The sequence below is a fragment of the Sturnira hondurensis genome, unplaced genomic scaffold, assembly GCF_014824575.4.
Source record: "Sturnira hondurensis isolate 20B ecotype Veracruz unplaced genomic scaffold, ASM1482457v3 Scaffold0018728, whole genome shotgun sequence".
NCBI classification, from domain to species: domain Eukaryota; kingdom Metazoa; phylum Chordata; class Mammalia; order Chiroptera; family Phyllostomidae; genus Sturnira; species Sturnira hondurensis.
In genome coordinates, this window is record NW_028091359.1 from 2,494,513 (window position 1) to 2,520,558 (window position 26,046).

At 37.2% G+C, this 26,046-nt stretch overlaps 1 protein-coding gene across 6 annotated transcripts in view; it reads left to right on the forward strand.

Moving 5' to 3' along the window:
• BCAS3 (BCAS3 microtubule associated cell migration factor) overlaps positions 1 to 26,046 on the forward strand; it is a 494,341-nt gene that overhangs the window by 159,737 nt on the left and 308,558 nt on the right. For all 6 annotated transcript variants that reach the window (XM_037069813.1, XM_037069810.1, XM_037069814.1 and 3 more), the window contains exon 15: positions 9,419 to 9,683. In XM_037069813.1, coding sequence (XP_036925708.1) covers positions 9,419 to 9,683 — 265 coding nt within the window. The remainder of the gene's footprint in view (positions 1 to 9,418; positions 9,684 to 26,046) is intronic.

The window sequence follows — 26,046 nt, forward strand, 5'->3', positions numbered from 1 at the left end:
AATGGTCCTTTACATTCGTCCCTTCCGAGTTTTTGTTGGAGTTGTACAGCTGCCACGTGCTAGTCTCCACCATCCCCTTTCATCTCATCCAAGCCGTGAATAAAGGCCCCTTGAGCCAGTGGCATTGCTTCAGGCAAGTGGAGCGGATGATCAGATAAAAAGAAGATGGCTACTGGCTCCAGGTGGGAACATATTCCGGGACATTTCCATTCGGTTAGCAAGCCCTGTTGGGCCCTCCCACTATGTTCATTATCGAATTTGAGTTGACCCATCCCGCTCTGGGTCTGGAAAATCACAAGGCCTCTGTGGGTCAGTTGTTCAGGTACAAGAACTAAGTGGCCCATTAGCAGCTGCCCTCCACAAAGGGGAGTGTACTTGATAGCCGACTCAGGCAGGTGGCGGTGTTGTACTGGGAGAACTCCATTAAGTCCTCACCAAAACTTGTGCCCCCCGGGGTTCTGTGGTTTCTGTCACATAACATGGGAAGGAACTGGAAGCTTAGTAAGTGGTGATTTGTGTACTTGTCCCGCAGGCTACACAGCAGAGGACACCCTCTGACACCAGAATGTGAGTACAACCACACACTCACCACATAAGCATCACTTGAGCTTCTCTTCCCCACTGCGAACGTGAGGAATGAGGCTCACACCTCATTCTGGGGTACTTTTTCCTCTGCTGAGGATGTGGACTACTGTGTTTCAGGAGCCCTTTAATTTTAAAATTTGGCATTTCCATTTTAATTTTTTAACATTATTTTTATTGTCGACATGATTACACATATCCCCATTTTCTCCCCTTTTGCCCCCTCCATCTAGCTGCTGCCCCCCTTCCCTCCGGCTGTCACCATGCTATTGCCTGTGTCTGTGTGGTGGTGTCAGGGGAGGCTAGCCTGCAGAGTCTACAGGGGCAGCCAGGCGTGTTAGTCTTTTCCTTTCTCTTGGCCAGGCATCGATGCTGTGTATTCCCCCTGGGCAAAGATGCTGCTGCCAGCCTCCAATGAGTGTCCTGGCGTGACGGCTCCTTTCTTTCTGCCTCCATTTCCAACACTGCCAAGTTTAACCCCTACGTCCTTGGCATTTTCAGCCACCCCTCATCCTTGTCTCCACTCTAGTTCACCACTGCTGGTTCCATGGTGTTTGCAAGGCATCACATTCACTTTTTCAGATTTTTATTGAAATAGTTTGTGGATTCATATGTACTTGTACGAAAGGGTAGTAAGACATCCTATGTACACTTCACTCAGTTTATCCTAATGTAACATTTTGCAAAAGTACACAACTAGGATGTTATATTGACAGTTTATCTGAACAGTCACCTGCACTGTTTACAGTTTTGGGCTATTATGAATATGTTCAACATAGTTTTTATTTCACTAGCATAGATGCCCAAGAGAGTAATTGGTAGTTCAGATAGTAATTGTATGGTGCTTATATTAGCATATTTTTAAATTTCTGGCACCTAGAAGTATGCAAAACATGTAAAAGGCTTTCCATAAATATTTACTGAATAAATAAGTAGATGTGAAGAATCAGTAGGTGGAAGGAGTGAGCAGATGAGATAGAGGATATGTGTAGATTATCAGTCTTTACCATGTTTCTATTCTAAGTAACTTGTTCTGAAACAAACTTTCATTTTGTTTTTTAGATTCCACATGTAAGTGAAATCATATGGTATTTATCTTTCCTCGTCTGACTTATTTCACTGAACATAATGACCTCTAGGTCTATCCATGTTATCCCAAACGTCAAGATTTCATTCTTTTTTATGGCTAGCAATATTTCATTGTGTATGTGGACCACATCTTCTTTATCTATTCATCTGTTGATGGACACTTAGGTTGCTTCCATATTTTGGCTGTTGTAAATAATGCTGCTATTTGGGACTTGTGTTTATAGTTTGGGTTGTCATTCTTACAGGTTTCTTAAAGTATAGTACTCTTGGGTTTGAGAATTTTTATCCAAGTTCTCTCTATTTTGGGGTTTCCTTCCTTCCTTCCTTCCTTCCTTCCTTCCTTCCTTCCAAGGACATGGAATAAGATAGTCGGAAATGGAATTGGTTTTGAGTCATTAGGCCTATATTTGGCTGCAGAAACAAAATCACATTTAACAATGTTTTTAAAAATTAGGGTTCATTTTTCTCATGTTATAGGATGGATGCTGCTGGTTTTGGTATAATCAGTCAACAGTGTCTCTGACATTTTTGCTCTTTCCCTCATGATTGTTTTATAATTGCCACTGCTCTGGACATCCTGTTCTTCCTTCGTTCCTTCCTTCCTCCCTTCCTTCCTTCCTCCCTTCCTCCCTTCCTTCCTTCCTTCCTTCCTCCCTTCCTTCCTTCCTTAAAAAATACTGTTTTTTTAATTTTAGAAAGAGGGCAAGGGAGGGAGAAAGAGAGAGAGAGAATCATCAGAATGTAAATTGCCTCTCACACATCCACAACTGGGGACCTGGCCTGCAACCCAGGCATGTGCCCTACCTGGGAATTGAACCAATGACCCTTTGGTTTCCAGACCAGCACTCAGTCCACTGAGCCACACCAGCCAGGTTTTTTTTTTTTTTTTTTTTACTTAATCTTTATTTTCTTTTTTTTCATTACCATTTCGTTTTTATGCACCCCCACCACCAGCAATCACCACAGTGTTGTCCATATCCATGAAGAGCATCATCAATAATGTCTTTTATCAAGAAAGTGGATGCTCTCCCAGAGTCCTGCAGTGGCATCCTGCTTCTGTCTGACTAATTGTAATAGTGTTAATACTTCCTGAGAGAGAGGCTGGGCTAGCACGAATGAATGATCTGTGCTGGTGTCAGGGAAGGGAGTGAAGTTTGAAGAAGGGTGTTTGATTTGCCGTCCACTTAGTACATCTGTGTAACCATCATCACCTCAGTCAGGATACGGGGCATTGCTATCACGCCAGCAACTTCCTTCCTGCCCTCTTCAGTCACATCTTCTGCCCCACTCACACCCTGGGCATCATCAGTGTCACTTCATGGTTTTATTTTTCAATTATAGTTGACATTCATTATTATATTAGTTTCAGGAATTTCTTCATTCTTTTAAAAAAGTGAATTTGATACAATTTCTAAGGTTTGGTATGGATCTAGGGGAACTGCCATTTTCAGTCACTTTATTATATTTTCTAGCTCCACATCACAGACTTTAGGTCAGTATCAGAATCATCGTCTGAGTATTTAAAACTGCATTTTTCTTGGTCATGTCTCTCCCTTCCCTCCAAACCTACTGAGTCAGTTCTGAATGTGGGGCCAACGGGTCCTGTATTTCTTAATGGTAATCTAGGTGCTTCTCACACTAAAGTTTGAGGTTCTCTCCTTTAGATTTTTAGGCTGTTAATAATAACCCCAAGTTTTCATCACCAATTTTAGTTAATTGGGTTTTGGGTGAATTTGTGACATAAATTTAGAGTCTTATAAGATGCTTACTTCTTCATTTTAGGTTGTTATATATAATAACACTTAATATTAGTGCTCAGATAATCTCATTTCATATGTAATTTGAATTTAACTTGTTTTGTGAGTTAAATATATAATTATGTATGGACATAATTGCTCCAGGTGAATATATGTCTGCTATATAATATTGTTTTGGATTATTGAAGAAATATTAAAAATGGATAAATCAGATTGCCAAAAGCATTTATAAATTAGCATTACTGGTATATAGCTACAGTATGGTTTTTTTTTTTGCTACAGTATGTTTTAAAGAACAAATATATTAGCTTTCTAGGGGCTTAATTGGTTTTTAAAAGCCAAATCTTACATTGTTTCAAGAGAAACAAGTAGGTATTACAAATATGCTGAATAAAACAGGAATGATTTAAAGAAGAATAAATTATATAACCTAATAAATTTGTAAAACAATTACATGTTTTTTATTTGAATTTCATTGGTTAAATTTCTGATGTTCGTATATTTAAAAGCTCTGAATTGTCCTGACGTGTGTGGCTCAGTGGGTTTTGCATCTTCCCACAAAGTGAAAGGTTCCTGTTTGATTCCAGTAAAGTAGGGCACGTGCCTGGATTGTGGGTTTGATCTCGGATCAAGGCTCATACAAGAGGCAATGGATCAATGTTTCTCTCACATACTGATTTTTCTCTCCCTTTTTTTCTCTCTCTGTTTCCCTCGCTCTAAAAATAAACAAAATCTTTTTAAAAGAAAAAAGCTTAAAATGAATAATATCCAAGGCACTCTTTGATGTTTTTTGTCTTTTTATGCCACACTTTTATACTGAGTGATGAGAAACTTATAAAAGCGTCTGATTATATCCTTTCACTGTATTAACTGAAGGCACTCGTTTGACCCAACCCCAGATATGAAGCGAGCCAGCACAGGCATCAAAAAAGTGCTAGTTCAGGCTTCCCAGCAGCTGCTTCTCTTCATTGAACATAGGAGAAGAGACACCTTTTAAGAACTAAGGGGCAGGTAAATGAAACCACGTAGGATAAAGAAAGCCATAGAACTTCCCTTTCAGCAAAACTAGCTAGTTAGTCTTTTCACTTTTTAAATTTACTGGCATTCTGTGGGTTGTCTTTTTACTTTTTTGATAGTATACTTTGATGTACAAAAGCTTTTAATTTTGAAGTGTAGTTTATTTACTTTGTTGTTGCTTGTAGGTAGATGGTAGTATGAATTAAGAGTTCAGTTAAGAGTGTAATGGAGTAAACTGGTAGAAGGATTATACATTGGTGGCAGTGAAAACAGATATTTGGACAGAGTAAATATACATTTTATGGTAATTACAAAAATAACAACAAACATCTTAGTTCAGTGCTTCTTAGTGCTAAGTACTGTTCTAAGTGCTTTATATGTTCACTCATTAAACCTAAAACCCCATAACATTTGCATTATTATTCCCATTTGCAAATTAAGAACTGGAAGACACAGAACTGTTAACTAACTTTTCCAAGGCCATGTAACTGGCAAGTGGTAAATATGTTTACTATAAAACATGACCTCTAAGTAAAGCCTATATTGACATGTAAAGACTTCATATTTATAGTGCTGCTTCTATGTGTTTTCACTATTTTTTATTAACATTAAATTTTAAAGGCTGTTTTATGTTTCAAATTGGCTACTTGTTATCTGATGTGAAATTATATATCTGTGTGTGCATGTGCATATGTGTATATATTTGTATTTTTGAGATATATACACATAAACACACATATACATATTGATTTACGCACTGAAAGATGTCTGGAAGAATGTGTTCCAAGGTAATAAATAGTTGCCTATGAGTTGTGGTATTTATGTGTGTTTGTGTGGTTTTTTATGTAAACTAAAATGACTTTATGTAATAATTGTGTTATTGTTGACCTGAATACAGATATATTCACGTAAGAAGACAAAACAAAATGTCTGCTCACTATTGAATTTAGAAAAGAATTGTAATCTAATTGATCTCATGTTCCTAACTCATGTCTTGTGTGGATTCCTCTTTGGAGAGGATTTGTGTACGTTTTCCTTTCTATGCTGTGGAGTGTTTGTTACACTATAGGAATAGTGCTTATTTGAGAGTCTTACTGTGTTTTTCACTTTGGCTTTAGGATTGCAAGGTATTTTCTGCTTTGAGGTCCGTGATGTGCCCACAAGTCTACATTTTCCACATGATGGGTTGGCAAGTGTAGTCCATGAACCATAAGTAACCTTCTGTCTGTTTTTATGCATCTTACGAGCTAAGAATACTTCCTACAGATGAGCACTGGAATCTATTTGATGATAATACTAGCTTAGAAACCCAATTAAGCAAAATATTCTACAACAGATTGTGTATTTCTCACTGGTAGAACTGTATTATGAATAAAATTACGATTGCCTGATCTGGCTAATGTTACTTGCTGTGATATTTAGTACAGTAGAGCTAAGTCAGAGATACAACTCTCATTGAGCTGCTCTGTTTTGTGAGGAGAAAATCCTAACTAGATATATTCCAAAATAGAGGTCTAAAAATAATGCAGATGATGTCATTTTCTTATTACTAGTTTGCCATTATGCATAGTCTTCATTGTTATTAATGATGTATGACAAACCACCCAACTTGTTTGATAATACCAACAGTTATGTCATTTTGTATTTTGTGGGTAGGTGGTTGGTTATCTTCTGTAACATTATTTAAAGGATTAAACTGTCTCTAGTCTCTTGACAGCTAATGTCTTTAGCAACCCTTCTCTGTTCATTTATGTATCCTGATGTGTCTTCAAGGTCATAGAGCAGACTCAGTGTTCTAATAGCAGTTTTCTAAGAGGCATTTAGGTGGAATTCTGTCTTACTGCCTTGATACTGATTGTTAGCACCACCTCATATCAGAGGTATTCTTAAAACGAAAGAAGGAAACTCTTTTTTATGGACAGATCAGGAAGTGGTCTTGATTATAAGTGTTTTGGAAAAAGGTTTTAGATAACATGGTTTAGTTCCACTGTGGGTGGAACGTAAATTACTTAATAAGCCTAAAGATGTTTTTGTTTACATATTCGATTCTGGCTTGTGTTAATGCATTTGATAGCATGGTATTAAATTTGTCTGGCTCTATGTTTCTTTTCTCTTGCTGTGCTATATACATGTTTCTTTGCCCAGCCCCTTCTATTTCTCTAGCTTTTCTGTAAGTCATTCTAGTTGGAGGTTATCATAAGCATGACTATGTGGAATGACTTTTTATTCATAATTCTAGAATTCCTGGGAGTGAAATATATCAGCTCTCAGGATATTCTTTAATTACAACATTAACATGTCATTTATCATGGCAATTGAAATAGGCATGTGATTGAAATTGGGTTTATGCCTGTATTGATAATTGTTGTCTAGCAATAGTCTAAAAATGAAGTATCTTGTCTTGATATATTAGACTAATTTTTAATTTTTTTATTTTAAGGGTTCCAGGCTCTTCCAGAGACTTACTTGTACTTTGAGGAATTCTTTTATCTTTTATTTGTGGAGTATTTCTGGAATATTACTCAAGATTTAATATGGATTTAGGCTTATTTGAAGACCTACTATATTGGAAAGTTGGCTTTGATGGCTAAAACAGTTTTACTTAGCTCACGTTGTTGTAATGAAGCTGATATATTCATACATGTATACACACATGTATGCTTTTTTCCTGTTAAAACCCGCTCACTGGCAGTTTATATTCTACCATACTTTACTTTGCTTGGGCTCTTTTTTTTTAAAAGCATTGTTTAATGATTGTTTTGTGTGGTAGAAAATTCTTCTTCTTTATTTTTCAACCATTTCTTAATCTCTTCACCTCCTTCATTCAGTAACCCTGGATGAAATACAAATTGGTAGTTATGAAATAGTTATGGAGATGTAAAGAGTAGCATAGAGAATATGGTCAGTCATATTGTAATAACTACATATGATGTCATGTGGGTACTGAAATATTGGGGGGGGAACACTTTGTTTAAAGTATAATTTTACTGAGGAGTTCTGGCCAGATGGAGGTATAGGTAGAATTGCTTTGCTTCCTCCCACAAGAAAAAGAAGGGTAACAACCAATTTAAAAAGAATAAACAACCAGAAGTGCCAGAAAATCAAACTGTGTGGAATTCCAACCAAGGAGTTAAAGAAACATTCCCCCAGACCGATAGGAGGGGCAGAGATGGGAGATGAGCAGCCGAGCGAAGAGGACCTGTGCCAAGGTGGTGGACTGTGTGCGTGAGGCAGGGCTGGCTGAATGGGAAACTGAAGAGTCAAAGTTAGCTGCAGACTACTACGGGGGTTGCCACAGTGGGAGAAACTCCCAGCCTCACAGGAGAGTTTGTGGGAAAGTGGGGCTAGAGTGCAATAAGCGAAGGCATTGTTCCCTCTCTGACCCCTCCCACACAGACAGCAGAGAGGGTTGCTCTGCCCTGGCAAACAACTAAAGCTCTGCACCCGTACAACACAACAGGTGCGCCAAGACAAAGAAATATGGCCAAAATGATAGACCAGATCAAAACTCTAGAAAAAAGAGCCAAGCAATGAGGAGATAGACAACCTAGCTGCTGCAGAGTTCAAAACACTGGTAGCTGGTTGCTCACAGAACTGATTGAGCTCATTCACAAAATGAGGAAAAAATGAAGGCTACACAAAGTAAAGTAAAGCAAAATATACCAGGAACCAAAAGTGAAGGGAAGGAAATGGGGACTGAAATCAACAATTTGGAACAAAAGGAAGAAATACACATCCAGCTGGAACAGAATGAAGAAACAATTAAAAAAAATGAGGAAAGTCTTAGGAATCTATGAGATGAATGTAAACACTATAACATCCAAATCACAGGGGTGCCAGAAGGAGAAGAACAAGAGCAACAAACTATAAACTTATTTGAACAAATAATGAAGGAGAACTTCCCCAGTCTGGCAAAGGAGAGAGATTTCCAGGAAGTTTAGGAAGCCCAGAGAGTCCCAAAGAACTTGGACCCAAGGAGGAACACACCAAAGCACATTGTCATTAAGTTACTCAAGATTAAAGATAAAGAGAGAATCTTAAAAGCAGAAAGAGGAAAGGAGACAGTTACCTACAAAGGAGTTCTCATGAGGCTATTAGTTGATTTCTCAAAAGAAATCTTATGCAGGCAAGAAGGGGCTGGAAAGAAGTATTTGAAGTCATGAAAGGCAAGGACCTACATCCAAGATCTCTAGCCAGCAAAGGTTTCATTTAGAATGGAAGGGCAGAGAAAGTGCTTCCCAGATAAGGTCAAGTTAGAGAAGTTCATTGCCAGGCCCTTATTATATGAAATGTTAAAGGAACTTATCTAAGAAATAGAAGATCAAAAACCATGAACAGTAAAATGGCAACAACTCAAAGCTATCAACAACTAAACCTAAAAAAAAAAAAAAAAACTAAGCAAACAACTAGAACAGGAATGGAACCAGAGAAATGGAGATCACATGGAAGGTTTTCAATGGGGAGGGGAAGGGGGAGAATGGAAGGGGGACGATAGAGGAGATAAGAAGTGTAAATGGTAGGCACAAAATAGATGGGAGGTTAAGAATAGTATAGGAAATGGAGAAACCAAGGAATTTATAAGTATGACCCATGGGCATGGACTAAGGGAGGGGGGTGAATGCTGGAAGGTGGGGGGTGGCAGGGCAGAGGCGGGATAAAAGAGGGAGAGCATAATCAATAAAATATACTTTATTTTTTAATTATGTTTTATTGACCATGCTATTACGGTTTTCCCAATTTTTTCCTCCCCTTTATCCCCCCATTCAGGAAAGGAATAGAATTTCCTACTATAAGTCTTATCATGTCTCTGATATGGAGTTTTGATCAGTATGTGAAACTTATCTGTAGAATAAAACTATCACTTGATCTTAGGTAAATTTGACAATAAACATATTTCACACTATGTGTGTCAAGCTCTTAGCTAAGTGCAAGTAGTTTTCATCATCTCTCTGTTTTCCACCTCTCATTTTTAGGTACAAGACATCTGCTTCAGCCATGACTGTCGCTGGGTTGTGGTCAGCACGCTCCGGGGGACGTCCCATGTTTTTCCAATCAACCCGTACGGTGGCCAGCCTTGTGTTCGGACACATATGTCACCACGAGTTGTGAATCGTATGAGCCGTTTCCAGAAAAGTGCTGGGCTGGAGGAGATTGAACAAGAACTGACATCTAAGCAAGGCGGTCGCTGTAGCCCTGTCCCAGGTCTATCGAGCAGCCCTTCCGGGTCACCTCTGCATGGTAAACCTGCTTTTCTCTTTCCACTGAGCCCTGCAGGCCTTCTTCCCCTTATCCTTAATTTTCAAGATCTGGGACGTGGTCAGTCCATTTTTGAAATCTGTCCATGCAAAGAGAAGGTTTTGGGTTCATTTTGGGACATTCTTAACTTATTAAATCATTTAATTGATGGCAGTGCTTGCTACTTTGATGGTCTTTATGACCATCAAAGAGTCATAGAGAGTTAAAATGCTACTTTAACTCTCTAACTTTTTCAGTAAATAAGGACTTCTTTGTGTCTTTTTTATGGAATATGAAGTTCAAGACTAGATTCATAAATTTAGAAATTTACTCTTCTGTTTATGGATCTTGTCTAGAAAACTTTGCCTTTAATCAAAGCCAGTGCTATATAGTTCATTAAGAAATGTTCATTATTGAAGAATGGTCAGGAGTCATGTGTATTTTAGAACAGCATTTGCATTTTACTTTCAAATACGTAGTTGTGGGATTTCTACCAATATGTTGCAGGAAAAAGAAAAAAATATATTGTTTAGCTGAATAATCCATCTTAGAGCAAATAGTTGTGTTACTGTCACCCCAGCCAATTACTGGAAGTCTTCTTTTGTGCTCCTTTTCCATAAAAGAAAACCATGAACCTGACTTGATGGTAATCATTTCCTTTTTCAAAATAGTTTTTCCAAAGGAAGTATCCTTAAATACTGTTGTTCACTTTCATATAAATGGAATTATGGAATATGTATATTTTGGTATATTCAGCTTTAACATCATGATCATGAAATGAATTCAGTTTTACTTTATTTATTTCCATTCCTCTTCCATATTCCACTGTACTTATACTTCCACTTGTTTATTTGTCCACTTGTTATACTTCCACTTGTTTATTTGTCCTTTCTATTACTGTTGATATATGTTTGGGTAGTTTCTGGTATGGGGTATTATGTATAATGATGCAATGAAAATTTCTATACTCAGTTCTTGGTGCAGAGGTGTACTCATTTTAAGTGGAAACCCTGGGTATAATGTATGCAAACCTTGACCATAGTAGTTTAATACCAGAGAGGTTGCACCATTTCCTTCCCATCAGAATGATAGAAAAAAATTTTAAAAAATATTTTACTTACTTATCTTTAGAGGGGAAGGGAAGGAGAGAGGAAGAGAAACATCAATGTATGGTTGCTTCTTATGCATCCCCTGCTGGGAACTGGCCCCTGCCGGGAACTGGCCTGCAACCCAGGAATGTGCCCTGACTGGGAATCGAACCGCGATTGTCTGGTTCACAGGCCCGCACTCAATCCACTGAGTTACACCAGCCAGGGCTAGAATGATAGAAATTTTTGGTTGATACTAGACACTTTTATTCAGTAAGCTGTTACCCCCCTATTTCTCTTTCTAAGCCCCTAGCCACCACTAATCTGCTTTCCATCTCTTTGGATTTACCTATTCTGGATATTGCGTATATTGCCTTCAAACAATATGTGACTTTTTGTTTCTGCCTTTTTTCCCCTTCATTCAATATGTGTCTGTTTGGTTTTGGCTTTTTTCCCTGTAGTATAACATTTTAGAGGTACAGCCACATTGTTATATGTATCAGCATTGCATTCCTTTTTATGGCTGAATAATGTTCCATTGCATGTAAATACCACGATTTTTTATCCACTTTTCCATTGGTGGACGTTTGGGTTATTCCCATGCTTTAGCTGTTGTTAATGGTGCTGATATGAACACGTGTGTACAAGCATTAGTTTTCAGTACCTCTTTGCAATTACTTTTGGCAGTACAGCTAACCTTATTTGTTTTAGCTTCTACTTGAACACGTATCCTTTTATAATACCCAACCAATTTAGATACATATTTTCTGTAGGAAGTTTCAAGACAGCCTGAAACATGTAGGTATATGTAATCCTCTGGAAAGATTGTGTTGTAACTCAAAAAATTCGGGACCTCTGTGTTCTCCTTGCTTGATGTTTTATGTTTTGTCCCTGTTATTTTTATAACAGTTGTTATTCATGTGTATTTAACTTAATTAGTGACCTGTGACCTTCCAAGTTGTAAGTCTTTCAGAATCAATCCTAGCTGAAAACAGCCATTTAAAAAAGTATTTAGAATTTTAAGAGAAGTTGAAAGTTGTATGATATTCCCATTTTCCACCATTTGCAGGAAATTTTACTTGAATAATTATTTATGTATTTGTGGTATAAATACTTTGCCGTATAAGTGGGCGACAGTATCGATTCTTTGAGGATCTTTTTCTTTATGGGGAGTGTTTTCCCTTACTCAGCCCCTGGATGGAGAGAGAGTCAGTGTGCATGAGTGCTAGGCTGGCAAGCGAACCCGATGTATCGGTAGGAACATTTGGATTTATAGTCCTTACATTTATACGCCCTCAGAGAGTATCATTTGGAGCTGCTTTTTTCTTAATGTTCTCTTCTCTAATAAGTTTAACACATACCAGGTTCTGTGCTAGGCTTTGGGTATAATGTGCACAACAAACTGTCATCTCTGTCCTGTGTATCTTAGTCCCAGAGAACGATAGGTATTAAATGGCTGTGAACAAACTCCCTTGAGTACATTTTTGCTGGAAGGTACAAAGTGGCAATAGGTTAAGGATTTGTTATTTGTAAAGGAACAGATGGTTGAAGAGCAAGACTTGAATTTCCAAGTCAAAATATGCTGTTTTCTCTCAGCGTTATTGCTCACAGCCCTCTTCATTCTCCTACTGATAACACATATTACAGTTTTGTCATGTTGAAATTTCACCTCGTTACTCTGAGTTGTTTTTCTGATTTTTAAAGCGCTGACATTAGAGTGATGGTCATTTTCCTTCATGTTCTCTTTGTATTTCACTTGTCAAAACAAAATGGGCATTGTTGTTGGTTAGTTCTAAAAAGGATGTATTTACAGTTTGTGTGGATAAACAGTCTGATGCTGGTCAAAAAAATGTAAACTTTGGACAGGGAGGGATCCATGTTGAAAATGAATCATGCTTGGTGGTATTGCTGTTGTTTGTGCTCTTTTTAGCAAAGTAAAGGAAACTGTTAAATAACAGTTGATATAGGGGTATTTCCTTTTTACTCTCTGGAGTCAGTCCAGTGTAGGTTCGAATTATTTTATCTACTTGCTTTTTTTTTCCCTTAACAGAGGACCTTTATTTATTTGAAATACATTCTCTCTAAATATCTCTTTGATTTCCTTTCTTATTGCCTGGACCTTAGCCTGTGTGAAGCATTTTTAGCCTAAGTTCCATAGTCGTGGATACAAACTAAATTACATCTTTATGATGACTACCCTCTAACCCAAATTGTTTCCTTTTATTATGAGGATAGATGAAATGGTAACGTTAGTTGTACCTGTGACATTGTCACCAATAAAAATGCGTATGTTTTCATATCATTATATATGAACTACATATCTTTTTAGTGTTTTGAATTACTGAAATATATTTTGGAATATACTATATGCTCATAGTATCACCGATTTTAATATTTATTACATATTATAGTAAAACAATTTTTAAATATATTAATAACTATACTTCCATAGAATTGGTGTCCTTTAATTTTATGTATTTTATTTCAGACATTTATAATAGTCATTCAGAGAACGAGTCCACGGCTTTCAGAGGCTGTCCACGCAGCCCACTGCACACGCGAGAATAGAGACCCCTGTCACCTTCTCTTGCCTCACCTGTGTCAGTAGCCTCCCACCAGTTTTACTCACAGACATTTTCTTTGTTAACCATAAATACTGATTTCCGCCTTTATGCTTAAAATCTTTCTGTGTCTCACCCTCCTTGTAGAATGTCAGAGAAGGTCACGTCTTATTTCTTGCTTATTGTTCCACCAGAGCTCCATTGCCGCGCCCTCCCCCAGTGTGCCTCGTGTGTTCATTTCTTGGCCCCTTTCCTCTTCATATGCTCATCTCTACTGGAACTAATTGTTACCCTCTTGAATATCTGCTAAAACCCTACTTCATTGTGGTCTAGCTAAAAATACCACTTTGTCTCTCTAGCCTCTCTGAAACGTCTCTTGATGCTGTGTCATCTATACCAGCCCTGACATTGGCACTCCGAGCACACCTTTGCTGTGTCGTGACATGTTGACTGTTCACTGTCTTGCCTGTCTCTCCTATTAGACTGACTTCCTTGAAGTCAGGGTCTTTTCTCATTTGTATTTGTGTCTTTGCACCATGTGTAGTATTTGCTAAAATGTAGACTCTAAGGCTTTGAGCCAAGTTTCCAAATATTTTTAGGAGTTCTTCTAATAAAACAGTTTAGATTTTAAATTATTACTTGTCAGAATGAACTACTTTTCATTCATGGTAACATTGTTTCACTTTAACATCTTTCAGATACATTCATTTATTCAACAACTAGTAATTAGTGTTTACTATATCTAGGCACAGTGTCTGAGGTCTAAGACTATAGCCGGGACAAGAGGAAAATATCCCTGGAGGGGAACAGGGAATGCCTGGGGAAGATTGCATCTTGACGTTAGAATACTTCGTGCAGACCTTACTGAGCTGAGGACATTGACGAAGCTGTGGTGAAAGTTTGGATGAAAGTTGTGCAGATGTCAGGCAGAAGGGGCAGCTAGTATTGAGTTGAGAAAGTGCTGAAGCATAGTACTAGAAGCACACAGAAGATGAGGTCAGAGAGGAAATGTGGCCAGATCATGTCAACCTTTGACTTTGACTTACAGTGAACTGGAGAAGCTGTGGAGAATTTTGAGAATAAGACTGACATGGTAAGTCTGTGTTTTGGCAGGATCAGAATGGAAATCTGTAATTAGAATGCACAGACTGAGTTGTTTATAGTGGAGACTCTGAATATCGGTTGGATTCCTGCTATGTTTTGATGGTGGGGTCGTCAGGATTTCTGGTATATTTTATGTCAGGTGTGAGAGAAAAGTGACTAGTAAGGCTTTTGGCCTGAACAGCTGGTAGTGTGGGATTGCTATCATTTGAAATGAGAAACACAAGGCTAAAGCAGGTTTGGGGTAGGAAGAGAATCAGGAGTTTTGGAAATGTTTCATTTACTTTGTGTCTTTGACTTCCTGGTGATGTTAAGTAGGTAGTTGGTTTTAGGAGTTCAGTGGAAAGAGTAAATGTTTGGAAGGCATAGATAAAAGTCCAAAGCTGGGTGAGATCACCTCGTGAGGGTGATCTCACTAGGTGATCTCCACTGAATATGGAGGGGGGAAAAAACAGAGCAGATGAAGATGTCACAGTACTGAGCCTTGGTACCTCCCTTCATTAAGCAGCCAGTGACATAGAAGGAAGACCATTGATGAGCAATCCTGGAGGTGAAACGCAGGGATTTTTTTTTCTGAAAAAAAGGAGTGATTAATGTATGAAATTTCTGCAGATAGGACAATTAAGATAAGGACTGAGGGAAAGAAAGAATGCTATCAAATTTGGTAATGGAGAGCCATGCAGCACGTGTGGCTTTGCTAAGAGCAGTTTTGGTGACCAGCACTGACACGCCTTTCAAGGAGCACTTATACAAAGCCAGACAGAAAGGTAGGGAGGAATCAGGGGGAAAAGAGGAGATTGCTTCTGTTTTCTCACAGATAGAAGACATGAAGATGGTTGTAGGTATCAGGAGTTTTAAGGAGAAAGGTAAAGATGGGAAAATGGTCCTCTGGGAGGAGAATAGGCATTCATGTACCTGTTAGTAAACTGCCTGAATGAAGAAACCATTTTTTCCCACTATTATTTCTGCCCTGAGCAAGTTTAATTACTTGCCTTTGCTTTCCAGCTTCAACACCTTGTTCCTGTACGTGAATTGCTTTCCTTTTGTTTCTTCAGATAAACACTGAATGTGTCTTTCAAGCTCAGTTTAGCTTATGATACTTTCTCCCTCTTAACATGCAATGTCAGACTTCACATAGTTGATCCTTATTTTTGATGCTCTCCACTACCAAGCTGTAACTTGCGTGGGTGACCAGGAGTCTGACCACCTGTGTTCCATGATTTCCCAACTCTTCAGTCTTAGACAAATGACTTAGTCTGCCTGTGCCTTAATTTTTTTTTTTGTAAAATGAGGAAAATAATATTACCTGCCTTAGAGGGTTACTGTGAGGATTAAAGCACTTGGAATAGTGTTTGGCACATGTCAAATATTCAGTAAAAGATTAGCTGCTGTAATTAGTATCATTATTAATCTTGTTCAACTTTGAGATATAAGAGATTGAGCAATTTTTTCATCTTTTTGTAGTGTGCCTCTTCTCCAGAAAATCAAATAAATGGATAATTCACTGACTAATGAGTGAATGAAAAATATAATTGAGACCTTATTGTATACATGCTTTTTAGTCTTTTGGACTCAGTATTGTTAAGTTGATGTTGTTTCTGAAATGAAGATACCAAGACAAAACTGAAAGGTGACAGTAATAGAATTTTTTCATCTGATTTTAAGTCCATAGATGAGGAAATGTAGTCTTATAACTTAATCCATCTATTCTTGACCCTTTGCATTTCTTTAGTTTGAAAATTAGTTTTCCGTTTTAGATTTAAGAATATGGCAGGGCTTTTAAGGGATTTTGTTTTCTTTTGCTATTTCCAGTGACTTAACAGAGGGATTTTGGATTCATTTCTGCAGTTCTCCAGAGTCCTGGAAGTGTTTCCTTTCCCATTAACTTACTGGCCCTCAGGAGAGGAGCCATCATTGAGTCACAGCTTCTGACACTTGAAGTCTAGGTTCCACTTCTTCCAAATGGAAGAGACTTTCTTACACTTGAAGCCTCCATGTCTTACTACTAGTGCTTTTAAATAACTGGTAGCATTACTTTTCTTTTTAGCATCTGGATAATGCTTTTTTTCTTTTCTTTTTTACCACTCAGAAACTCTTTTGATAGCCTTTATTTGATGGTTTATTGTAATTACTTTTGTGGATTGGTAGTTTTCTTGATGCAGACCACATCACAATAGTAAATACAAAGCAACCACACATTCAGCCTTATACGGTTTCACCTACTTAAGGCAATCAATAAAAATGTGGTGTTTCTTGACTTCTCGTTCCACATCACTGTTTATCTGTGTGCTGAAGTTTCCTGTTTACCTGTGCATTGAAGTTTCCTGTTTACCTGTGCATTGGAGTTTCCGTTTCTGTGTTTTAATTTTTTGCCAAGAAAAATCAATCATGTACACTGTACCTCTGCTTTAAATTTTATGCCTCATAGGACACACCGAATACTATACACATAGCATATACATATGTAATATAATATATAACATACTGTATATTATGTACATGTTAAATGGAGAAATCTTTTGTTAGACAATATCGTAGTTTAGTATCTGGGTTTTTACTGATTACATGTACTTGATTGTTTCAGCTCAGATGAAGTATTTTTTTAATTGGTTGTTTTCAAGTCTAATAAATTTTTCCCAGTGAATTTGTTTTCTTATAAATTCTTTTACCATCCTTTAAAATGTTGCTATAACTTTATGCTAATTTTTGCATGTACTTTACACCAAAATCGTAAATGTTTAAATATTTTTATGTCACTTCCTATTGTTGAGCAGATGAGATTTTTTGGAAAGTGGATAGAAACAAGAGACCTGAAACAAGGTGCTTTCATTTAAGAAGCACTAATTGAAAAAAAATCTATTAAATAAAAATAGCATAATTGTAATAGACTATTTTATAGAGCAGTTTTAGGTTCATAGAAAAATGGAGAGGACAGTTCAGATAGCATAGTTTGTAAGGAAAATAACATCACCTTTGAGTATCTTTAATAATTCTTATATTGTCTCTAAAATCTTGATTAGAGTCTAGTTGAATATTTTATCTTTTTATCTATTTTATTTGGAATAGTCCACATTTTCTTTTCCTCTTTTAAAGTTTTTCCTTAAAATAAATGCCAGATGAGGTAGTTAGCAATGGAAGCTAGTCTGAAATTTCTTATTTTGCCTTTTGCTGCTCATGAAGTTTATATTTTCTTTATAGTTTTTTACATTGCCAAATCATCAACTCAAGATTTCATTTAAAATCGGAATTCACTGGTCTTGATTTTAAATGGTTAATGAGACGTGCCTCTAGAGGGCGATCTTTTCTAAACTTTCTTATGATTGTAATCATGGCAACCCTGGCGTGAACCTGGTGTGTGCTATGGATGTCGATGTCTTATGAGATCTTACAATTACCCAGCTTCCTTCTTATTATGGTTTTTTTTTTGTGATTTATTCTTCAAAGTCTGTTTAGAAGATTTGACTTTTGAACTAGGAGTAGGCAAAAGTAGGTTTACAGTTGTGATACAAAAATTAATAAATAATAATATAAGAATAAATTCTCTGCTTTGTGTACCCCTAACTGTAAATTTACTTTTCCCCAACTCTGTATTACTGTCAATTAATATCTGTTACTAGCACTTAAATCTAGATACTTAGGTCCTATGAATAAATTTAGGTAGTTGAACAGAAGCAAATTTTTTAGTTGAGTAATTAAGTAAGTGGTGTCTGCATGTTCTAAAAATTCCCTTCTTTGATTCTCTATGTTGATATTCAAGGAACTAACTTCTTTACTTTATGGGACCAGAGGGGTTAAACTCTACAATTGAGACCTTCTTGGGACCTATAGGTAATCACTGCTTCTCTTTTCTGTTAACATTTATTAGAGTTGTATTGCTTTTGTTTACCTATTTAATATAATTTTTATCAAAGTAACACATGCACTTGTTATAAAAGACTAATAATACCACAAATTTATAAGGACAAGTGGCAGCCTGCCGCCCGCCCCACACTTCTCTCAGGGGTCGCTCCCCAGAAGCTGCTTCTTTCAATTCTTCAGAGCATCTTCCTTGATGTGTTTTTTTTTCCCCCTTTCCTTTCTGGAAATTATGTTAAGTTGGAAAAGGATCTCCTACATTGAATGCTAGCTTTCTTTTAGTTTTCTCTTGCTTTATCTGTTTCACTTTATGAGTGGCCCCAGTTTATCTTTAACCTTCTTACTGCATTTTTATTTCGGCAACATGATTTTAATATTCTCTACTCTGAGTGTTTCTTTTATTATCACATTCCTTTTTTATATGACAGACATAATGTAGTTTATCTAAGAGGTATAATTTTTGAAGCATATTTTGCTCTTTGTATTACCTCTGTTACCTGTTTTACAGGCTTTTTTTTTTTGTGAGCACTATCTTTTATGTAAGAGTAATGCTTCTCACTTGAAATTATAATTTACCTAAGTAGATTCAAAAAGTACTGATATCGAGGCCCAATTTTAGACTGATTAAACCAAATTATTGATCTGAATGTCTGGGAATCCTTGGCTGATCATTCTTATTTTTACTTTATTTTTATTTATTAAGTTATTTATTAAGTTATTTTATGATTTTATTTTTATTCAGCTAACCAACAAACCTTCCAACTGATTGGAAGCTCTTTGAGCATGAGAAGGTCATACCAACTAGCAATTTTATTAGGGTACCTCAGTCAGTACTATTTGTATTTCACTTTTCCCTTCAACCAGTCAGTTTCCTCATGAGAGGCAGTGCTGGGTGGTGGAGACTTTGTGGTAATGAACTTAGGAGTTAGTTTTCAAGGAGTCATATTATTTTAGTTTAGTGATTAGAATAACAAGAGTATTTGGTTTATCTATTTGCATGTTACTGTGGCCTTATTTTTCCAGAGAGGAAGTAGGAAAGTTTTGATTAGGTTCCATTGAAATATTTTGTTTTCAAAATTTGATTTTGGAAAAATTGGAAAGAGAGGAGAGTAGTAATTAGGCTTCTTAGAACACATTATGACCAGCGTCTCAACAACCCAAATAAGCAGATTTAGAAATGATCAGACTGGAGAGTAGCAGCCATGAGTAGTCTTGAACTTAAAAAATCTGACCAAGAAATAAAAGTGTGACAGTCAGTTCATCATTTGTAAACTACAAAAGGTAAGGAAAATGGGGTCAGGGCTGTGCCGGGGTTATACACACTGAGACATAGAAAGTATTATAGGTCTTAGCATAGTAGAGGTTTAGCATACAGTGACTTTTAGAGTTTGGAGGAGGTTGAGAAAAGGAAAAGGATTTAAGGTTCATTGAAAACATTATTAACATTGGATGATGTGTTTTTGCAGGTGAGAACGTTGAAGCTAGAATGAGGCACACAAATGAAACTATTTCGGGACAGGTAGAATGGATTAATGTGGGCACTGTTGCTGCTGGAAGCTTCAGGAGAGACAGGCCATTCCACTTCCTAGGTTCGGAGCCATTTCTAGTAGGGAGTGCTTAATACCTGTTTAATAATACCTTACATGTGTCTAGTTTTGGAGTTCATTGAAATGTATCCTCACTTGATAAAAATCATGGGCGAGAGAAGATATAAAACAGTAATACTGATACGTGAATGGTTTTCTGGCCAAGAACCAGATGATTAAGAAGTGTTTCTCCTTAAGCAGAGGAATTAGAGTCAGGGAAGCAGAGTCAACACTTCAGGTGTGATCATGGTATCACTCCTTTTTGTGGTTCTCACTCTCAGGAACTTTCTATCGAAGCAGTTTTTATGTACGCAGGTAAATTCATGGTTTTGCTTTTGGAAAATCAGTGTAGAAAACATGGACTTACTACTTATTCATGATGTACTTTTATTTCTTTCTCTCTTGGTCTCTTTCTTTTTTTGGTGCACAAGTTTCTTTCACAGATTTTTGAAAACTAAGCTGGAAATAAAGTACATGTGAATATAAAAGGTTTTATCTTCCCTGCTATCAGAAATGCTGATTTGGAACTTTTGCACTGTACTCCCATTTTTATACGGTTGTTAAAATCTGCTGCTCTTTCCCATCTGAAGGAAGTGCATCTTTGACACTTCTCATGACCTGAGTCATGATGCTGACATGGAGCCAGAAAATGGCCTTAAGAGTCACGGGGGAAAGAAGGAAGGCTCCGTGGGGTGGGGGCTGGGAGGAGGAGGGAGTGGTGGGGAGGAGAGCATCTTTAGTAAAGTTACTTACATTTTACTGCTATAGTTTTATTCAACAGAAAATACTTTGATTTTAATATTTATTTTTTCTCTTAGCTATGCAATGTTTAATGTATTTGGAAAAGAAGTTCTGCAAATGTTAAATAAATGTGAGTCCTCTGAGTCTAAAAAATTATACCTTGAATCTTGCAGTTTATTTAATATTTAACAAAGTGTATTATTTTACTTCAGAACCAACTTGCGGTTCTTTCACATTTTGTACACTTAAGAGTATAAGTAAAAATGTTGTATTTACTGAGTGTTGTAGATAAGTTTATATATATTTTTTCTCGAACAGTGAAGTGCTTCTGTTTGTTCTGTTGACATGGCACAAAATTCATGGTGGATAAGCATGGGAGACCTGGGTGTAGGGTATTTCAAAAGGGAATTGCAATGAGGATTTATTTATACTTTGGGGAGTTCATTTAACCCCAAATGTTTTCTAAGAGATGCTAGATTATGGAGTTTTTAATTCTGGGAATTTTTCCCTTAGGTAAACATCTTCACTTCTGAGCACTTAGTCCCTAAAATCTGTTTGAGCTCAATTCAGAAGAGAGGGACATTTTGAGGGTATATAAGTATGTTGGATTTAGGAATAATTTTAATTTTAAAGTAAAAGTCCCAAGAATGTTTCCTTTTGTTCTTCTAATTTATACAGTTTGTTTTGTCCCCTCTGTTGTTAAATATAGTCTATGTATGGTTTGGTTTGATTTTTGATTGTTTGAAAGATTAGCAAACTGCAATCCTAATGTTTAAAATGAACTAAAAACTGCAAACACTTCTTACATATTAAGAGCACTAGCACTTATAAATTTCCTTTATTCCAAATCTTGGAGTTCTCTAAGAAATGTAAACTAAAGCAATGAACTTCCCACATATGAGGGGAGATTTTATTCATTCATTTGATACATTTGGGTTGGCTGTGTGATCAAGACTAAATTGTGCCACAAATGCGATGGAGCGTCAGTGTAGCCACAAGAGTTTCCTGCGGTGTATTTCATCGCCCGTCTCAGTCTCCGTACACCTTGTGATCTTTAGAACTTTTGGGGCATGTTTCTTTTTCTCCCCGCTTCTCCATTGTATTCTCTGCACCTTATAAACATTGTTTCTCACTCTTGCTCCCATCTCCCTTTCTCAGTTTATTTTCGCATCCCAAACACTAATCCTTGGAATGTAAAGTTCTAATCCTGCTTCGATATCTTTCTGGAATAGTCCTTACTATAGGTTTAGCAACAATTAGATCCTTTCGGCTTTTCATTCTTATGTATAAAGTTTCTAAATTTAGTGACTTTATTTTAGATTTAAGGAAGGAGAAATATCCAAATTTACATTCAATTGCTGTGAGCACGTTAAGGTAATAATTAACGTGGTAAGATGTATTCAGTCTAGAAAAGGGAAACTACCTAGCAAATTGTTTATTTAAAAATGTACATGTAAATATTTGCATAAGTATAAACAATTATCCATAACTATTTAATAATTAGTGCAGTGTCAGTTCTGCAGAAGTTTTAATTCTACTGACATGTAGTAAGTAAGCACTAGTGCAACGTTCCATACAGGCTTGTCTGTTTGTTGTGAAGTGATGTGATGACATCATTGAAAACCTCCATCCCCATTTTGCAAAGAAAAAAAAAAGAGGAAAGGAAGGAAGGATTTGTTTCTTTTTTTCAGGTCAGTTTTGTGGGAGATTTATCTTCCTACCTTCCCACTCTTCCCCAAAGTACCTATAGTAACATGTATGGTGCCATGAATTGTTTATGTGAAAAAGCAACAAGTGTTTTTGCTTGAAATGCATAAAGTTTTGCAGTATCTTTACTTCATCGTTTAGCGCTCTCCAAAAAGTTTACAGGGAGAAACAAGTCAATGTCTAGTCAGAATTGTCCTTGAATTCTTTGCATCTTGAACTCTGTCACCTAAACTGTTTGGTTGTTGTGTTAACCGTCTTTTACTGAAGAAGTATATATTATTCATTTTCTTTTAATTGCATGTTCTACTTGCTCGGCTCTTGTGAACAAGCATTGCTTCCGCCCAGTTTGGTATGTGGGTCAGAAGGCACTATTTCTCACCAGGGCGCTGCTGTTTCCTTTTCTTACTTGAGTAGATTACAGATTATCCTGGAATACGCCTGAGAAAAGGTCAGAAAGGAGGATGAATGTCCTGGAACTGCTGCTGGGAAGCTTCTCATTCTCATCTAGAAAAGGGGTGGGGGAATACAGAAAAAGAGAAATAGAGACTCCCGCCCCAACCTAAACATCCCACATTCAGGAAATTCCCATTTGCACAGGATACTTTTTGTATTTTCTGAAAGGATTTTATGTGGTTTTGATTAAATAATTATTGAGTGGATGAGAAAGCCTTAATGTTAAATTAGATGGGCAAGCAAGAGCTAAGCAGTGTTTTTAACTTTTCAGAGCCCCTATTTCCACTGATTGGTTCAAAACCAGCTACCACTGTACTCTTTTTTTACAGAGTCAAGGTGTTGGGAGCTTTTCAACTCTACAGTTAACTTAAAGTCACAGGTATATTTTGGATTTTTATCCTAGTCAATTCCACAGCAGGATATTGAAAGCAGGCCCAAAGTTTCAGTCTTCTGTGAAAAGCAAAAAGCACAAGAAAAGCCCCTTGTGAACTTTTTGCCCGGGGTTTTATTTGGGAGCAGTATGTCAGGAATAGATACCACGCAGAGAGCTTGGAGTTGGGAAACTGTGGGAAGGAAGGCAACAGCGGGATATTTGGGGCTAGGGCTCTCGCTGTAGGATCTTCTCAGGAGTACCAGGTGTCACATCCACATTGGCTTTCAGTGTGCCTTGTTAATCCAATTTCAAAATGTCAGAATTCAAAATATTAGCAGCCTGCAGACCCCGGGAAGCTTAATTCCTGGAACAAGAATGGATCTTGTGGATGAGTGTCGGGGAGAGGTGACGTGAACAGAACATGATACCACTGTGGGAGTTTGATGTATAACATAGGGTGGTTGCTAATGTAAACTGCCGTGAAAATGGAGTGCCCGAAGGGTGTAAGGTCTGTGTTCCTGATAAGGATCAAAAAAGTGAGACGATAATGCACACCTGCTAGTAACGTGGCTGTCCTACAGGGCACTGTCAGCCCTGCCTAGGGGCCTTTTGTTTTTTTACACATGAATCTTTGCTATTTTTATATTTATCCCTGCATCTCCAGTGACCACAGAGGACAGTGCTCCTTTCTCCTCCACACATGCCATTTGTCTACTTTATGTTATTGCTGTTCCTAATTTTTTGCACCTTGTGTTACTAGAATCTTACTTTTACCCCCATTAGCAACAGTCTGTAGCTTGGGCCTCTAGGAACCTATTAGAGTTTTCTTTCTCACTGATATGCTACTTTTTAAAAGTATTTTCTGGTCTACAACTATGATCCCTTGATTACTTAATGGTATACTAACTGCTTTTATTGCCTTTCGTTCATCATTTGGTAGGATAGGGAGATTATTTTAAGGAGAAGACGGAGAAGGAGGTATATAATTATATTTATGTCTTATTTTTTCCTCTTCCTTTAATATGCAGCCTAATCTGAAATGGTCAACAGTTTCAGGATCTCACTGGCTTCAGAAATGTCTTGCAGCTGGCCGAGCGCCACATTCGCATGTTCTCACATCCCCGCATTCAGAAGCTAAGAATACCAGCCTGGCAGCTTCTGCGGGGAGGGTGCAGATAAAACAGAAAGGAGTCCTGCTCTGTGGCCACGTTACCTGGGACTTGTTGCTGATGTCTTTTCCACAAATGTTCAAGTTTGTCAAAGCCCAGTAAATCTTAGAAAGTTTATTTTCCTTGTAGCATCTGTGTTTTATAATAGGTCTTTTAATTTGTTTTTACTTTGTCTGCAGGGATTTCTTTTGTCCGGAGTTTTCAGGCTCTGTCTTTTTTTTTTTTTTCCTGTGGAAGTGAGTCCGTTAATGATGACTGGTTTGGGAATATGCCTCTCTGCAGCGCTGGCCTCACAAGCTGTCCCTCCGGTGCAGCAACAAAACCCATTGTTATTTTCTCTCTTTACTTTTATCCTCAACTTAATCCATTTTCCTCCCTGTTTTTATATACAGAATGTCTTGGAAAACATACCTTGGGGCAATAGGTGAATGATAAGATGGCATTTTGGAGTTACACTTTTAGTGAACAGATTATACTGCAGCAACCTCACACGCAGATAGTGGTACTCTGTACTAATTCGAAGGTCGGGACTTTCTTTCCCAGAGTGTGGATGGTATCTGCAGCATTCTTGATCTAAGAGGCAGAAGAATAACTTAAAAAAGCACATGAGGTTGTTTTTCTAATTCGTTTTTCAAAAATGCAGTCTTGTTCAAGTAAATACAGAATGTCAGTGGTCAAACCCCAGTGTGAACTGTTCTGGTTTAGTGCTTTGCTGTAACATGAAAAACAATACTAATGTAAACAAACAACTGAAAATAAAACAGAGTATCCTAGCTTTCAACATCAAGAGATGCTTTATAAATTCTGACTTTTAAATGATTTTTTATTCCTAAATAGAACTGCTGCTTTAATTTACTAAGAAACCGTTGTACTAGGACTTGGTATTTCCCCCCCAAAGAACTCTGTCCATCTTGGGGGCTGGTAAACCTCTCAAGGATCAAAGCCTTGGTGGCTTTGGATAAAGACCTGAAAGCCTGAAGGCTTATGGAAGTTTATCTGTATAGAGGAAGCCCAAAAAACTGGGATGAGAGTCTTAGAAGGGCTTATTTTCTCATGAGATTTTTGCTACTTCCTCTGTTTGGATGTGCCAGAAATACTGTGAGAATATCCATTCTCATAGCATTCGTCACTTACAGGTTTCGTCCCAGCTGGAATTTGAAAGTATAATGGGGTGTGAAATAGTGTATGTATTTTAAAGTTTTCTGAATCACACTATTAAAGCTATAGTTAACCAACCTCTGCTATTATCAGTGTATTTATACAATTTTTAAAAAGCCTAATAAAGAACAGTTAGTGAAGGTTATATTTATTTAACCGTTTAATTTTACTGTTCCTACTGGATATATGCCTGAGAAGTGCAGCAAAGAAACAGTACTATTACCTCTCTTTGTCCAAAGGGAACTTGAAGCATAAAACAGACAGACAGACTTAATCACATGCAAGACTTGGGACACTCCAAGTTTCTTCCTGCTGGACTTCATTATATTAAGACTTTAATGAAAAATTCTGGCTTGGAAATTTAGCCTTTATATAACCATAAGGAAGTGTCTGAAGATCTATTCTTAAAATTATCGAAATCTAGACTCCTGGCCTACTCAATATGAGCCTAAGCAGAGTAGGGAAAACCATGGATTCCAGCATCTGACTGTCTTCTGAAGTGGTTTGAGTCCCCTGCAAAATTAATTATTTTTCTCTAGTTCATAGGGCTGAATTTTCCCGTGCTTCTTGGATA